This window comes from Lichenostomus cassidix, chromosome 11 (genome assembly GCF_008360975.1).
Source record: "Lichenostomus cassidix isolate B80296 chromosome 11, HeHo_3.0, whole genome shotgun sequence".
NCBI lineage: Eukaryota > Metazoa > Chordata > Aves > Passeriformes > Meliphagidae > Lichenostomus > Lichenostomus cassidix.
Window position 1 is genome coordinate 11,162,572 of NC_139492.1, and position 17,313 is coordinate 11,179,884.

The following is a 17,313-nucleotide window of genomic DNA, read 5'->3' on the forward strand; positions in this document are numbered from 1 at the left end:
AAAGACTGCCCCATGTATGACTGTACACATATTTATGAACAGATTCAATAATTAATGAACCACTAATGAGAATATTCATTTGCCTAAAATTCGGGATTGAGAATGTGACAGCAAAGCTGGGAACTTTATACTTTAAAGTTTTGTACTCCTATCTGTTGGTTGGTTTGTTGCTCATCAGTGATGCAGGTGTAAGCAAATTCAGCTTTCTGGCATGAAATCCCCTATAGGAACTCCTTTTGTTTTCAGCATCACCTGCATTTCCTCCAGGTTGTTGCAGGAGGATATGGTGGTTGCACCTGATATGGTGGGGGAGAGAATCCTGATGGGGAAGAAATGGAGAGAAATAACTGTTGTGTAGCAGATTCTGGTGGCTGAAGTTGCCAAGGCTGACACTTCCTGAGTAGCATTTCACATTTAGCATTCATCCTGAGATAAGATTTCTTCTTCATCTGCAAGGTTTAAAAAAGTTCTTCATTCACTCACAGGGATATGAATCCCTAACAAGTTTGCTGGTGTGGCATCTGTCAATCAACACTCTGCCTCATTGTTTCAAGTAGCAAAATCAAAACAGAATACTTGTATTTTATAAAATCATATGGATACCATCTACTGCTTTTGAAGTATTGAAACTTCCATGAATGACTTACTCTTCCAGCAAAGGACTCTCTGCTCCTGCATTAAACACATCATAACTTAGGAGTAAAGCCTCTGCAGAGATTAGCTGGATATCCATCTAGAACAGAAAGGATTGGAGAATTCTTGTATGTTTTTTCGTGTTCATTGAGAAAATAAATTGTGTTTCCTGATGAGAACCCCCCCAGTATTTAATTTAATAGATCTGGTGAGGGCACTGCTGTTTGTAGATGGTGATAGTTAATATTATTAAAAAAAAAAGAAAAATAAAAAGTCCCCTGTCGTAGCCCTCCTCCCACTCCATCTACTTCTGTTGCCAGAATAATTTTAGTGTATATTGTTTTGTTTGGAATAATCAGGCTGAAATAGCATTAGTCCAGCTTCTCATCTTTTAATTACAGACAGTTTATTGTCTATGCTGTCCCACTTTCTGCATGGTTCCCCACCAGCCAGCTAGACTTAGCAATCTCCATTAATTTAATTTGGCATTTCATTCAATCAGACAGGCTGTGAACATGATGAATTTTTTTTTTTGAAATAACACAATGCTCATTCTTAATTGATGTCCTTATCAGACATTGTATTTGCCAGAGCTGTAATTATTGGTCAGGCAGCAAAATCAAATCTGCCCAAATGCAGTGAAGATGTTCTCCGGTGAAATTATTAAGATACAGTACTTAGACCTGCAAAGTAATTTAGTTTTGGTCTGTAATTACATCTTTTGGGATTGTTATCTTTCATTCTACTCATAAGGGTAGTGTAACCTCAGAGGAATTAATTTGCCAAATATGAAGATAAAACTGAGATTCTTGCCATAATATATATTTGTGCAAATAGTTATTTCTCTGTATGAAAACCACAAGTAGGCTCACACCATAAAAGAATGATTTTATTAATGGCTATATTTAAAAAAATATGAGTTCTAATTTTACTGCAGAAGTAGTGTGGATGTGTGATCATGTGAGGGTGCCATTTTCCATAAGCACTAAATTGGCATCAGAAATAAGAGAACTTGGATATGTAACTGCCTAAAATACACAAGTGGACATGTAGTGCTGTGACAGAACTGGTCTAGAGCTTGTTCTGCAGGCAGTGAGAATTTTGACTAGAAACACTATCCTGAGAAACTTTAAATGTGTATTTTGACTAAACATTAATAATTATGAAAGAACTGCTAGTGTAATGATAATTAAGTCTGAATTCTGTTTTCCAATAAGTGTTGGCATAAGGTTTTCTTTAATAAAAAAAAAAGCAGCAGGGAGAGGATTCTGTGTTAACTTTTAATTTTTTTTTTCTTCTCAGATATATGATATGTAATCTTTGAGCATAAAATTTCAGTCATTCCTTTTAAGCAAAATTTAAGTTGATGGATTAGCTATGAGTAGATGATAAAATGTGTTTCATTCCTCTTCTGGATGTATTTTGTTTAAGTTTTTTATTTGGCACATTTATTCATATTTCATGGTTTTGTTGTTATCCTACACTGGAACAAGAACCTTTCCAGTGGTGGTTCTTTCTTGGGGTTGCACTATTAAAGAGCAGTATTGTAAAAAGATTTATTTGTAATATTTAGTGAAGTTGCCTGCTGGATTAAATTTTCTTTTTGAGTGTTAAAATGTTAGTGTTTTAAGCATTCATTTTTGTTCTGTTGAGATGCTCAGATAAAAGTCTGTGCTCCTTTATGTCTGGTTTTAAGTTGCTTATGTATTTCTATATTTGACCTCCTGAGGAAATGAATAGTTGGATTTGAGTTCTAATGTTTTTCAGATTAGAATTGCACAAGTCAGTTGATTTAAAGACAAGTGGTAAAAAATACTAATGACTGAACATTGTAAGTAAAATGATTTTTCCATTAAAATCAGCAGCAAAATTCTAATTAGGTTTTGTAGGTTCAAAATATAATTCTGTGTGTCCGTAACACCTTCAAGTATTATTTATGTTACTTTTGAAGCTTTTTTTTTTTTCAAACTATTATGGGTTTGTTGTGTAAAGTTCTCTTTTGCTTTTTTTTATCTCTTGCTATGAGTCAATCACAGTTGCCAAAGAGGCCAGAGAGTGGCCACAATTCAACATTTGAGATTTTCTGAAGATTTTCTGTGTAGGAATTCAGACTCAGTGGACAGTTAATCACTGATTTTTATCCCAAGCTGCCAGGGTTTTCTGTGGTGCTCATCATATCAGACTTCTGCCTTAAAACAACTGCTCATTAGTCTCAGCTTTCATAACCAACCAATTTTTAAGCTCTGGTGAGTACAAAGGGCAGTTTGAAAACCCAAGTAGCATTGTGCTGTGCCAATTCCAAGTGGCTTATCCCTTGATTTATAAACAGATATCCTAACATTTGGCCCCAGAGGTTTGGTCTAAGAAAACATGCACTTTGTAGAAGTTTGGCAGTGATAGTTTTTATATCCCCAGTGCTGGGCAGGAGTTGATTTGGTCTTCATTAGGGCATGTGTTGAGGAAGGAGAGGGCATTAATCTTCCCTTTGCATTGCAAATATCCACCCTTGCTGGAGAAACTGAATGAGACCAGGTGTTTGGCTTCAGGTTTGGGAGGAGAGGAGAGAAGACATGAGAAGATAAGAGGGGAGGAGAGGAGAGCTGAGCTTCAAGCAGCTCTTCTAGAATGAATGGGTTTTCTGGCCATGCTTTATGCAAGATGTTAGTAAAGCAAGCATGCAGTGCCATTGCAATCCTCAGGTCTGTCCAGAGGGATTTCAGCAGGGCCAAGGTTCAGGTGTCTTTCCAGCATACAAGAGTGGAGGGCTGAGCTGTCATAGTTTCAGTGCAGTGATTTGCAGGAAGAATGGGCGCTGTGATTCACAGCAAGTTCAGAGGAGGCTTTGTTTGTGTGCAGTTCATTTCCTGAGATGGGCAGATGTGTGTGGTGGTGGCAGTCAGCTGGCTGCTCCCACTCAGTGTGTTCATCAAAACTGAAGAGAGAGTTTGAACTCCTGAAACCAAAGGAAACTGATTGTACTTTGTAATTCAATGGTGTGTATTGCCAGAGGAAGCTGGAAACATTTTATTCTTTCCTAGTTACAGAGCAAAGGTGTTTTGACGTCTTTAGATGAAAACATTTATGCAAAACCTTGCTAATTGCTCTGGCAAAGTTATTTGCAAAGCATCCCAACACAAAGCAAAGAGCTGAACTAGTTGCTGCATCTTCTATCCCAGGGAAACCCAACAGGTGGGAGTCTCTGGGACTCTACCTGTCCAGCCAGATTGCTGGGTCTTCCCTTTAATTTGAATGCCTGCTATCAGTTATACCAATGCTCTGAGCTGTTTATGAGGGGTCAGAGCAAGGGATCCTTAGGAAAATAAATGGAGAAAAATATTGTCTGCAACAAGAGTCTTTTCACAAAAAATTATTTTACTAAAATAGGCAAGAACCCGTTGTTCTATTTAGAATGATTTATAACTGTTCCCAGCTGATCACAAAGTGTTTCTAAATTAAAAGCCATTAATTATAGCCTTATATAGATACAAAGATATGCAAGAAGTGCTTTGTAATTCTAGCTCTGCACTTCAGGTGAGAGCTTTTTAAATTACTTGGACCATTGGAGCCACCTGCTTGACTAAATGCTGAGGGCCCTGTGTTTCAGTACTCATCAGTGCATTGCCGTGTTAACATTGTTACTGATTTTTCTCATTTCTCCAGGGCAAATACTAATTAATGGATACAATTCACAGCTGATTAGCTGTAGTTTCTTCAGTAATTACATTCGCAGACTAACTGTTCAGAAGAGGATTTCTAACCCAGTTCTTATTTCACTCTAAGCTTAATTTGTTTTTTGAATTGTTTAGGTCCTTAAGATAATAACCATTTTATTTTCTTTTGTTGTTATAGGTACCATTAGATAATATGGAAGTTTAATCTTAGAAATACGCACTGATAATTGTTATGTGCCTTCAACGCATTTCTACTTCATAGGCAAAAAATAAATGTAAAGAATATTAGTTGTGATCCATACTAACAAAAGCCAAAATATTCCAGTTTCTGACATCAGTGCCTCAGTCATACACAATAGGGTCTTAAATATTAAATAGCGTAAGAACAGAATGACATGAAGGATATGTACCTGTAACTTTTAGCTTTGACATTCCTTGTTATATCATTTGCTTCCACAGTCTTAATAAAACGGAAAATTAAATTGTCACTCTCCCCTTTGTTTTACTTCAATAAAATAAAGAGAAAGAAAACCACCTGATAATCAGAATGGCAGCAGTTGTGGTGTGAGCAATACATGTACATTAAAACAATGTGGAATTTTACTCTTCAAGGTAAATGTGAAGATCAGCCACATTTCTCTTTTGAGGCACTGGAGCCCTTGGTATGCTAAGGTCATTAAAATAGGACAGGGTTTGTCCTCACTTATTGATCAAGTGTTAGAGTAATACCTTCCTTGTGTACCTTTGCCCTTTGGTATCCTTTAAAAATTTGGTTTCTTTGTTTTTTTTCAGTTGCTGTAGGAAGAACAGCTCTATTCGAGCCATTTGAGTTTTTCATGTAAATTGTTCTTAGTTTGCCACTAACTGACATGAAAAATTCTATCCTGTCGATCGCACTGTTGAGCTGCAGTAATGTCTTTGTGCAACAGATCCACACACACATCCGTATGTGCCAAAACAGTCATTTGAATGTGCAATTTTACTTGAATTTTTTAATCTCCAAACATGGGTGACATCTGGGCTTTTAAAAAATGGATGACATTACTTGAGTATCTGCATAGCTGGGGATAACAGAGTTCTAATAGCTATGAGGCAGCCTACATATTGTGCTAAGGCCTCTGTTGCTTAACATGTGTTATAGGTTGAAAGATTCAGAATGATTAGTACACAAATGGAATTTGTTACTTCAGAATGAGCGATCTCATCTTGTATTCCTTCCCTCCCTTATTATTGCCTCCTAATTTTTTTGATGTCCTGTTTAGTCAATCTGACAATTCATCAGGTGCACAAGGCTTCAATTCTCTTTTTTTTTTTTGTTTTTTTTTTTGTTTTTTTTTTTGTTTGTTTGTTTGTTTTTTTGTTTAGATCTCCTTTTAACTTTTTGTCTTATTTTCAGAAGTGGATGTTTGAGTTTTCAGGGAAAGAGCCTTTCTTGAAAGGATCAATCAATGGTCCCTCCACTGAGAAACTGGAGAGTGAAACATTTCACTGCTAAAGACAGTCAGGCAGCTGTAGCAAATTGAGCTGAAGCAAAGTGGTTTTCTTTCAGGACAAGTTCAGCTGCTCTGAAAGCACAACAGAGCTTCTTGATTGGAAAGAACAGTCTGTGAGAGTGCTTGGTCACCCATCCTCACACACTGGTGCAGAGCTTGTGCTGCTGTTGGTGTTTGCAGTTGTGGGGCTGAGGAGGGTGCAGGTCCACCAAGGTCTGGCAAGAGAAGATAAAACAAAGCCTTCCTAAAGTATTTGTTTTATAAAACTGGCAAATGGGAGTTAAGGGAGGAAGGCTCAGTGTGGCTTTAGCAGCAGTGGTGTGGTAGGGCCAGCACAGGGGCTTTTCCCTGGCTGAGTGCTCTGCCTGGGCTGTGCTCTGTGCCTGGCAGTAGCCATGTGCACCTCTGAAAGCTGTTTCACTGAGGTGCAGGACATGCCTGGTGTCTGTCCCTTGAATCAGGGGCTCTGGATGCCTCCCTCCTCTGGGAACACGTGCAGGACTCACTACCAGCCTGCATGCCTTTGCAAGTGCTGTTCAAGGGCATGAGGCACAGTATTATGCTGATAATCTCTCTTTTCTGTGTTCAGTCCCTAGAAATAAAAGTACTTGTCTTCCTCAGCAAATGTTCATAATTGGGAATTTGGAGGAAGTGACTCTGTGGCATCCAAGGAGATCCCTTCTGATCACTGGCATGTGGCATGAGAGTTGCACCTTAGTGGGAGCAAGTGGGCACTGGGCACATCTCAGGGTCTCAGTGTCAGACAGTTTCTCTGATTTGCAAAATATTCTGGTGTTACTGTTCACTGGGAGAGTGGGAGCTCACTGGGATGAAGGATAAATGAAGGGGGACTGTTTGGCTTTTCAATTTTGTGGAAAGAATGGGACTTTAGGAACAGAATTAAAGATTCTCATTCTTCCCCTTACTGGCCTTCAGCTCTTTAAAACCAGGTCTGCTTGGAGCAGTGACACAGCAGCTACTTCTGGCTGCAGCAATCCTCCAGGTCAGGATCACTGACAGAAGTATTATAATGTGCAGCAGAAAAGGTGTAGTGCAGTAGAAGTGTCTTTCCTGGGAGTCTCTCTCTAACAGATTCTTAATTTCCAAAGTCACCTTTAGGTCTCTGGGGTAGCTTTGCCTTTTGCATGGACAAAATTTTGGAGAGATACATGTGAATATCTTCTTTGTTCAGACTGGGGGATGCAGAGTATGTAATAACAACAACAACAATAATAATGATAATAATAATATGATGATGTTGAATCCAATTGAGTTCTGACTTCAAAGAATATCTGCAAAATTACATCTTATTTGTTTGTTGTTTTGGTTTTGTTGGTTTTTTTCTTCCTCAACCTTTTCTATGCCAGTGATGGGGTAAAGAAAAGTTTATCGTGGCATACATTAAATCCAAATGTTTATTTTTCTTTCAGTTTGGAAACAATAACAACTACATGAACATGGCAGAGGCAAATAATGCATTTCTTGCTGCAAATGAGGTAGATGTTTTTATTTTTTATCTATGCTCATATTCTGCTGTTTGCTGTGATAATTTAACAGACTTTGAATGGATGAAGAGTGAAGTGCCGAATTTCTGTGTGTTTTATGGAGCACAAAATAAAGACTTTAATGAGAAAGAAAATAACCTGACAGCTCTCCATTACTAGTCAATTTAGCTGTCCATAAGGCTGTTACTTACATAGCATGTCAATAGAAACAAATCTGTTTTATGTATGGAAAAAAATTATGAACAGAAGGAAACAAATAAAAAGCACAGTAGGTGTACACTTTGAAAGCAAGCTTAGTAATAGTCATTACTAGCTAATGTTCTAATTTTTGTTATGGATACAAATGGTTTAATTTGGGTTCTTAATACTCACATGAGTTAGAAAACCAAAGCCAGCTCTGTTGCCTGAAGTGTGTGTGCTACATCAAGGAATCTCTTGAATCCAGGGTCCAGAGCAAGCCCAGAGGTTGGGCTGTGGAGATGATGTGTTTGCTCACTGCCCTTGGGCATGGAAACAGGAGAAAGGTGTGCCAGCTCTGGTTTCCATGTATCTGTTAGGTGGGGCCACCTTACAGCCACTTAAAAGATAATCAACACACTAATTCTGACCCCAAATCCAGCCAGAAACTGCCTTTGCTCATCCTTGAAACCCAAGCTCTGAGTCCAAAGGAAAGAATGGGAAGTGCAAGATGCACTGTCTAGAATGTCATAAACAATCTTCCCAATGCAAGGAAAGGGTGGAAAAATGGGCAGCCCTGATTTCCAGGCTCTAAATGGGGATTCAGTGACAGGTACTCCTGTGCACTTCTAAAGCAGTGATCTCAGAGAAAATAAGCAGAAAGGTGCAGCAATAAATAGGAAGGCTAGAATTAAGAGTAGGATTTTATGAATCATTTATACAATGGTCACCATCTCTTTTTACCCAGCAAGACTGCTTAGATAAGGGAATATTGTTTGGCAGTAGCTCCAGTGTTATTTGTGATAATGAACACAAACCCCATCTGTAATGACAACATGATGTTTCTTTCTGTAGAATTTCTTTCCTACATTTGAATCAAACATTGATGAAAGCTCTGCTGCCAGCAGCTGTTCAGAGACAATTTAATTCCAGCTGTGATAATTCACCGTGTCAGACATTGGCTGTTATATGTTGATACAACAGTTCTCCAGATTTGCATTTTTATCAAAAGGAACAAATGTTTTGAACATTTCAGTACAGATGGCATTTAACCATGCACAGAGGTTTTTTTAATATATATATGTGTAAGATATAAATATTTGAAAAGTTAATAACTTTAAGAAATGTGATTGGTAAGATAAATCTCACAAATGTTATACCATCTTTTGGTCATAACAGCACCTTTCTGCAGTCCCAAATTGCATACTATTCAGGCTCTTTTTACAGACTGAATAGCCCAGTGATTTGGATTTAAGACTACTTCACTAAGGGGGTTGCTTTCTTCTTAGATTACATCTATTTTATCCTCAGTCATAGGTCTGTTTTATGTTTGGTTTTTTGGTTTTTTTTTGTTTTTTATTTTTAAAGATATATACATATTTGGATAAGTTATACAGTTAGAATTTAACTCAGATTTAAAAATGTTAAGATATTCATCAATTTACTCTCCCATTTGTAGTAAGCTATAAGTATTAAGATGAATGCTACTTTTCTAACTAAGAGATTGTATTATCATCTAGCTGTGTTATATATTTCTACAGCTGTCCTAGAATTATTCTTTCTTCATCTGGAAGAAAGATCCAGTTCTTATAATTACTAATATCTCAAAAATATGTCAAGTAAAGAGAGGTTCAAATGTACTATAATAATACTGATTTCACTGAACCCTTTTGCTTGAACAAGGAATAAAAATATGATTGTTACTGTTTGTATTAAAGCATGAACCCTACTTTGCAATTACTGCATTACAATGTATTTAATTATAGTGCTTTTGCATTAACATGAATGTAGCTTTCTCAGTATTATTTTGGGCCTGAGCACTGCTGAGCTAGAATCCCATTTTATTTCTGTAAATAATGCCTTAAGAGTGTAATCCTAGAGCACATTCAGGCTTAGAAGCCACACATTTGCTTTATGTTTCCTGTCTCTATGTCATGATTACTACAACTCATTTTAAAGCACCTTAAATATTTATTGAAATAATATTTCAAGTGTTAATTACAGTGGTAATGAAAACAGCCAAATGCCACATATCAAGAATGAGTGTTTATCCGTATTGTTAATGTGATATGTTAGATTTCATTAAGCAGTAATGGGGTAGCAAATGAGTCACAAATTACAGTTGCATCTGTTACTAGACCACATTAGTGCCAAAATAACTGCAAATGCAGCCATAGGGTTATGTTCATTAGCCAACCACTTCTCCTGGCCAATCCATCCTTTGTGTTTGTGAACTACGGGGTCCATGAGAAGAAAAATTCACACCTTTTGTAATATAGCAGTGGGGAAGTCAAACATCTCCCTAATCCAGGCCCAGCCTTCAATCCAGAATTAAGTTAGAGCCTTGCAGTTGGAGTGAGATGGGCACAGTCTCAGCAGAGTCCAACAGTGCTGCAGACTGCAGCAATCTGGGACCTCATCATTTCTGGTGTGAGACCAATAATGACAGCTGACAGGTTCTATATGCAAGCAAAGGTTTTTCTTGTGTTTCAGTTTCCATCTTCTCTCAAGCGGTTATTAATTTATATCATCATTAACAGTTTGAAGGATGACAATTTGCAGCAGTTAATGAGATCTTTCACTGAACTTATCATTTTTAAATTAACTGGCATTAAGTCACTCATTCAAACAATGTAATTAATACATAAAACAATTCTCCCTCCCGCCCCAACCTGAATCCTGAACTAATGCAAACAAACAAATCTTAGAGCAGCCTTGCATGTCCAGAACAAGACAATAGTGCCTATTTTAGGATTGCCAACTGCCCAATTTGATCAAGGCAGTCCTGATTCGGGTACATTTAAAATGGCCTAATTTCAAGCACTGAATTTCTATTATTAAGTAGCAGTGGACCTGAAATAATATATGAAAGTTCATTTAACTCTCAAAAAATTTGAATAAGCATAGCTCATTTGTTTCCCAAATAAAAGTCAGCAATGTTGAAGCCAGATACAGACTCTACTTGAATAAAGATTATCTTTGACAGACACATGCACACGTACAAACATGCACAAACCCTGAAGATAACTGGCAGTAAATGTTTTGCTCAAGGCATCTTAACAGGTGTTTAGTTCATAACAAACCTACTGTTCAAACAAAGCTGGCTTGCTTCAGAAAGCACTGGAAGCTGCTGTAATCACCCTCACGCTTTCATACGTCTCTCCTCCAAATTACAACCCATATTTAAAAGGCTGCACTGTATTTTGGGGATGGAAAAGAAATAAAGAATGATAATATTTCACGTTTGTTAGTGGATAAAAGCAAACAAAAGACGTGAAATGGTCAGTGCTGAATTCCTGTTGTGTGTGTGCTACAAAATTGTCAGTGTTTTATGAAGCGTGAGAGTAATGTAAGCTGTTTGTGCTATTTTACTAACATATCAATAAAGTGGCAGTTTGTTACACAGCCAAATCCAATGTAGCTGATATTCGGACTAACAACAGACAGATGTTGCTAATTAAGTACACATTAAAAAACTGTTAATACTGATACTCCATTAAAGCCATATGATAATGAGACCTAAATCTTTAATCAGAATCATCCACAAACCCCTTCACCATATGAAACTTAAAAGTTTTGTCAGTTGTAGAGCTTGCATTTGAGAACCAACCAAGATTCTGAGTGCAGGTGTGGAGGTGATTGCTCAGCCCTGTGTGCCCTAACACTGTGTGCCTTGTCCTGTCCTTTTCCAGCAGACCTTCCATACGCCGAGCCTTGGGGACGAGGAGTTTGAAATCCCACCCATCACCCCCCCGCCCGAGTCAGACCCTGCACTGGGCATGGCAGATATACTGCTGCCCTTTCAGGGCCTTGGTGACCAGCTGCCTGCACAAGGAAATGAATTTACACCTCAGTTTCCCCCCCAGAGCTTGGATCTTCCCTCTATTACAATATCCCGAAATCTCGTGGAGCAGGACGGCGTCATCCACAGCAATGGATTGCATATGGTAGGTCTGGTTCTTTGTGTGTTCCCAATGCCTGATATTGCCTGTTAAATAAGGATTTGTGCCATCTCTCAGTTTTCATTGACCCCTCAGAAAAGCTGTGTAATTTGTTGGGAGTCTGACCAAGCATTTGCCAGTGTTCTGTACCATGTTACAGGCGTGTTCTGTATGAACTATGACGTGTTGTTACACAGCAAACAGTGGTTTGCTATTACTCAGTTCCCTAAGGCAGTTGACAAATGGTTAAGGGTTAAATACTGGTGGATTCAGCAAGATAAACATGGTTGTTAATGTACAGTGCAATGCTGTACTGTTTGTGAACAGATCTCTTGTGAAGAAGCAGTCAGGCTTGACAAACACAGAATTTTCATTTTGGGAATGGACTTCGAAGCCCATATCCATTGGCATCATGTGCATCCCAAGTGCTTCTAAAGTTCAAAAATGTGTTATAGAGTTGGCACTGGCATCAAGAATTGAAAGACCATAGTGTTGGCCAGGGTGAACTACAGCATTTAGAATGAATTGCTTGTCTGTATTTGAAGTGTAGGACCCACATCTGACATCCATCAGGATATTTTGAGAGCGCAGTGTTGAGAGTAGCTCAGAAGGAGAGCCAGACACGGTATGGCAGCAGGAAAAAAGCAGTGTATTTCCCTATATCCTGTATCTTCCATAGGCTAAATCTTTATAAGTGGGATTTTTTTTTCAACTCATAATAGAAGTGATAGGGATATATTACCTTGACTACTCAGAAATACAGGGCCATAAAAAGAGCTTGTTGTGTCCATTGCTCTTGTTGGCCGTAGAGGCTTGGGCAGAGTGATCTTCTGTTCCTGGGCTGTGTCTGAGCCCTCAGGAATAGGGAGGTATGATCTGGGTGGGGAAGAGCTGAGTGGTGGGGGCTGTTGGGCTAATTCTGGTGTTAATTAGAACAATCAAAAGCAGGGATGTGGGGAGTTTCCTCCAGAACCTCCACACGCTGTAGGGCTGCGATGTCCCTGGGAGGGTGCAGGGGCAATTCCCACTCTGTGGCAGTGTTTCCCTTCGGGCTCTGGGGGATCTCCCAGTGTGTTTCTGAGAGCTTTGTGCAGTCACATTCATACTGCCAGCAATGAGCCACAGCTGTGAGCCAGTTTGTCCTACTCAGCATTTTAAACTCAGTGCTTACAATTAGAATTAGTTTCTGTATTTCATATTGAAGAGTGAGTGTATGTTTAGCTTGAACAGATATTTTACATCAACTATATTTTTTTCTGATTAGCTCTTTTATATAGGACCTTTTGCTGAACTTGGTGCAGTGAAAATACATATTTACTGCTGGACTGTAATAAGAGTTGTGTTGTTATGTTGTGATTTCTTTTTTATTATTCTGGCAAGTGAAAATTAATTAAAGATTTACAAACCAACAGGCAGGAAATATTTCTCTGTAATTCTACAGGCTGCTGACTTCATTGCAAATTTTAATACTTCTTTGGAGGTCATGAAGAGTAGCTTGCACTAATGCAGAGTGAACCATAAGCTGCTCACTACTTAGGAGGTACAGAATTCATTCATTCTGTGGATCCAAAACAGGGACTACCTAAAACAGGCCTTGAAAGACATGGTATTTCTTTTAGATCTCATTTTGCACTGTACATGTTGGGTAACTTCTGAAGGAAGATCAGATTAATAAAACCTGAGAGTCAGGAATGTTGTGCCTGAAAACAAAAGTAATGGAGCATGTGTGCACTGAATACAGTGAAACGTGGTCAGAAATACTGTGGGCTGGATCAGGGCTGTGTTATGTGTGTGAATATCCCCTCAGTGCTATTGAGTGGTTTGTAACCTGACCCAGTTTTGCCCTTTAATTTTGCATCCTTTCACTGCATGTGATTCTTCCATGAGTAAATGCTGTCACCTTAACAGTTCCAACCAGAAGAGGCCTCCAGATTATGTGTATCTTCACTTGCCCCTTCTGGTGCTGCATGGGAGGCTTTCCATCTTTGCCTTTTCCCTCAGCTGTGCAATGTAGAAATTAATGGCACAGTTTGCACTGACTCAATCAGTAAGAATTTGCTCCTGCATAGGTCAGTGAGAAGATGTAGAGAAGCTCCTGCCTTCTTACCCTGGTAGTCTGGTGGCATTTTTTGGGATGATTGCAGTACAAAGCCTATGGAATGGGAACTTGAGTGCTGCAGTTTTTCTGCAGAGAATTGACAAGGAATTGTGTGATTTGATATGGAGGAGCCACATAGGGAGGTTTGTGTGTCAGACATTCCCCACAACTGCTTGATTTGTTTCATGCTGTGAGATGGAGTGGCCCCTGCCATTGTGTTCTAGTCAGTAGTCTTTTTCTCTTCTGCTCATAAATGCTAGGTAGCTTTGGGAAGTTTAAAAACATTAACAGAGGGTCCTTGCATAGCTTTCCCCTGAGCTTGCATAGCTCTCTTTGGCAGTCAAATTTTCCAGCAGTTAATCTGTATTTCAAAAATAAAACAATGAAAACATTATGTAATATTTTATGTAGAAAATGTGCACTTTATTAAACTGGTAAATATTTATTAATAATATTAGAATTCATCTTTAAATTAGACATTTCATGAATTACCTTGCCTTGGAGCTATAAAAACTTTATTGCAGCAATAAAAAAATGTAAAGGAGGCATTTTGACTATGAAATTTCATTTCATGGTCAATTGAATTTACTATATCTGAAAGAACTAAAGATGGGGTTGTAAAATAATTATGATGTTCGTATACACTTACAGAACAATGTTCTTATCCAGCGATACTGGGATGGTCTTATTTAAATGCTGTATTAATGGTGTACTGCTAATCACTAAAGCTTCTTGAGCTGAATAAAAACTTAAATTATTTTAATATTAACTGCATCGAGTTTATTGCTTATCTCGTGAAGCATTAGAGAGCTTTACTGTAAGCAATATTTAATTTAGGTAAATGTAGTCCTACCCTGTTGCAAAGCCTGGTAGAAGAATTTCACCTTGAAGAAATGTCATGAGATTTTAAATCACAAATGTTGAAAAAATAAAATGGGCTTGGACAGAATTATGATTAATACTGTGTGTCTCTGGCTTTTTTCTATGTACTACCTGACATGTTCACCTATAAACTTGAATGCAGAATCGCCAGAGGCATGGTTAAAAATAGGTTATGTCAAGGTTTTCCTATGTCTCCCTTAGGGTATGGAGTTGGCTAGGTATCACGTAATGCTTCTGCAAGTATCTCACTTATTACTCACAGGAAGACGCACACAGAGGAAAAGAAAAAGAAAAAAAATTTAACATATTCTTTATGTGTTATTATATTGAAAATAGCATTCATGGTGCCAAAAAAGATGTCTATATATTTATTCTCAGCGTAAATGTGACCTAGTAATTACTAAAGATTGTATTGGTGAGTTAACCATTGTTTATGCTATTAAGATACACATACTATGGATAGAGTGACAATTTGTCACAAAGCTGATTAACTTCATCATTATTGGCAACAAACACAACACATTTATCTTTACAGCATTTTTTTACCGTTTAAAAACAGGCAACACCAACAAAAAGAGGAGATAAAACGGAGGCAGTTTGATTAATTTTAATATTTTAATAACATGCAAATAAAATTCTGATGTTCAAAAAGGAGTCACTGAAAAATGGAGTGTTGATGTACATTTGACTTCAAAGAATGCGTGGATTTACATGATGCAAATATTATCCCTATAAATACTTGAATATAAATAAGCAGAAATCAACAGCAATATCCTCATTAAAAATCAACCCCCAATATTTTACATTAATGCTCTGTTTTCTGTTGAGCTGCCCATAAAAAATTATTTTAATCTGCAAACTGTGGCAATTCTATAAAACTACAAGTTTTGCTCCTGAGGGTTCCTTTTTTTAACACCTCTCTCTAATCTGCCCAGCCTGCTGAGTAGCATTGACATCAGTAGTACATCAATTTCAGAAAGTGGATTATTTTTACTAGACAGCTATTGTGACATATTGGGTCAGTCATAAATGAAAGATATTCATGCAAGCATGCAATACTTGTAATGAAGTCTCACTCTGACCTTCTGTATGATTGATTCTGTAATTTAGTTTTCTCAGGCAGTGCCTGAAATGAAATGAAATCATGTTGAACAAGTTTTGAATACCCACAGTGCACCAGGAGAAGAAAAATCTGCAGCCCCAGAGGCTTGAGAGAGAGCAGCTGAACGATTTATCTCCATGCTATTATAGCCTTTGCCAGCATTCAACATTTCTTTTTTTTTTTTTTTTTTTTTCTTATTTGGCTTAAGTACTTAATTCTGCAGGTAGCTGTAAATGGGAAAATAAAATGCTGTTCAGATTTAAAATGACAGGACAGGAGTATGTGCAGGGGACTGATAAAATATCTTGAATAGAACTGACCTTTCATGTAGCTGAAAGTTACTGGGGGATTCATCCTCATAATTACCATATAGATTATTTTTATTTCTTTCCTGCAATGAAACATTTCAGAGAGCAGTAGTGCTGATTGAATGAAAATTGAACTTGTTAACATTCTTTTCAGCTTAGCCTGTTGTACATAACAGAAGGTTAGCTTTGATGAATTTCAAAATTCTCTTTCTGATATCTAAGGAACAGACAGTAAAATAATTGTCTTTTTTCAGTCTGATTTTTTCTCTTATTCAGAAATGTACAATTGTAAGAAAAACAGACTGATAGTTTTACATATATTGCTCCCTACATTACTTATGCTGCTAGAGAAAATGTGTTTCCTATTTGATGAAGATTTGAGCCTGTTTATATTTTATAATTGTTGCAGTGCTGCCAGTGCAGTCAGGATTCTGCACAGATAAGGCTAATTCATGGTGGAATATGCTCATCTTTAATTATATTACTCCTTAGGAGTGGCACTGTGCTCAAATCAAAGACACAATGATGACTATTGCTTTTATTTCAAGGAGAGACTTTTAAAATAAACATCTCAAGAATGTGGCTTTAAAGAGATGAGGTGCAAATTTGAGCTTATTAAAGGCTGCATACAATAGAAATATTATTAATGTTTCAGAACAGTGGTGCCTTTTACTTACAGCTCTAGATCTTTTTTAGTAGTTTAAATTCCCAAATTACTAATGAACTTTAAGTGAATAGATTAACATAAGATTGCAAGACTAAAAGCTAAATTCGTTGCTTTAAAATTGGCAAAAAAGGTTGTTTCACTACCCACCTGCCTGGGTGACTCTCATTTATATGTTTAATTTTCCTTTACAGAGAAACTTATTTCTACATCTCTGTTTTAATAGCCAGTCTGTAATCTCCTATCTAGAGAGAATGGAGTAGGTTTTCAATTAATAAAATGTTATAACAACATTGTTTAATGCGTTGCAGATGAAACAGTTATTTCATGGGTCATTAATGTGTTTAACGCCTGGAATGGTTTATTAAAACAAACCCTTGTTATTGTTATGAATGTGTTTCTTGTCATCTTTGATACAAAATATACAACAAATTTCAGAAGTCTCTGGTTACTAGTTTATGGAAGTAGCAATTACTCTTACGAGAAAAAGAGATTCTCTTCAGACTTCTGTTTTTTCTTGTATTTCTGTGCAGAATTGCTAAGCTCAGGCTTTAAATCAACAGCGTTAGTCTGGTTTGTATTGGCCTTTCCCAGCAGAAATGGCAGCTCTTATTGCCACTAGTTTTAATAATTTGTGGCACCAGGAAAAATTGATCTCAAGTAACCCTGCATTAAAGGATGCTCGGGTGGCTCAGAGCAGTGACATTTGGCCACATTGGGAACACGACGGACAGTTTGGGAAATGAGACCTGCAGGACTCAGCTGGCAGTTCTGGTGACTGCTCCCCGCTGGGCTGTGACACTGCTCAGAGCTGGGTGCTTTGCTGATGAACTTCTGAG

General features: G+C 37.7%; 1 protein-coding gene across 2 annotated transcripts in view; it reads left to right on the forward strand.

Moving 5' to 3' along the window:
- Positions 1-17,313, forward strand: part of TOX3 (TOX high mobility group box family member 3) — a 72,293-nt gene that overhangs the window by 41,343 nt on the left and 13,637 nt on the right. Inside the window, exons 2-3 of one of the 2 annotated variants that reach the window (XM_085071871.1) lie at positions 7,228-7,293; positions 11,175-11,426. In XM_085071871.1, the coding sequence (XP_084927997.1) occupies positions 7,228-7,293; positions 11,175-11,426 (318 nt within the window). Of the gene's footprint in view, positions 1-7,227; positions 7,294-11,171; positions 11,427-17,313 lie in introns of both variants that reach the window. The other variant, XM_085071870.1, reaches the window with a different exon arrangement.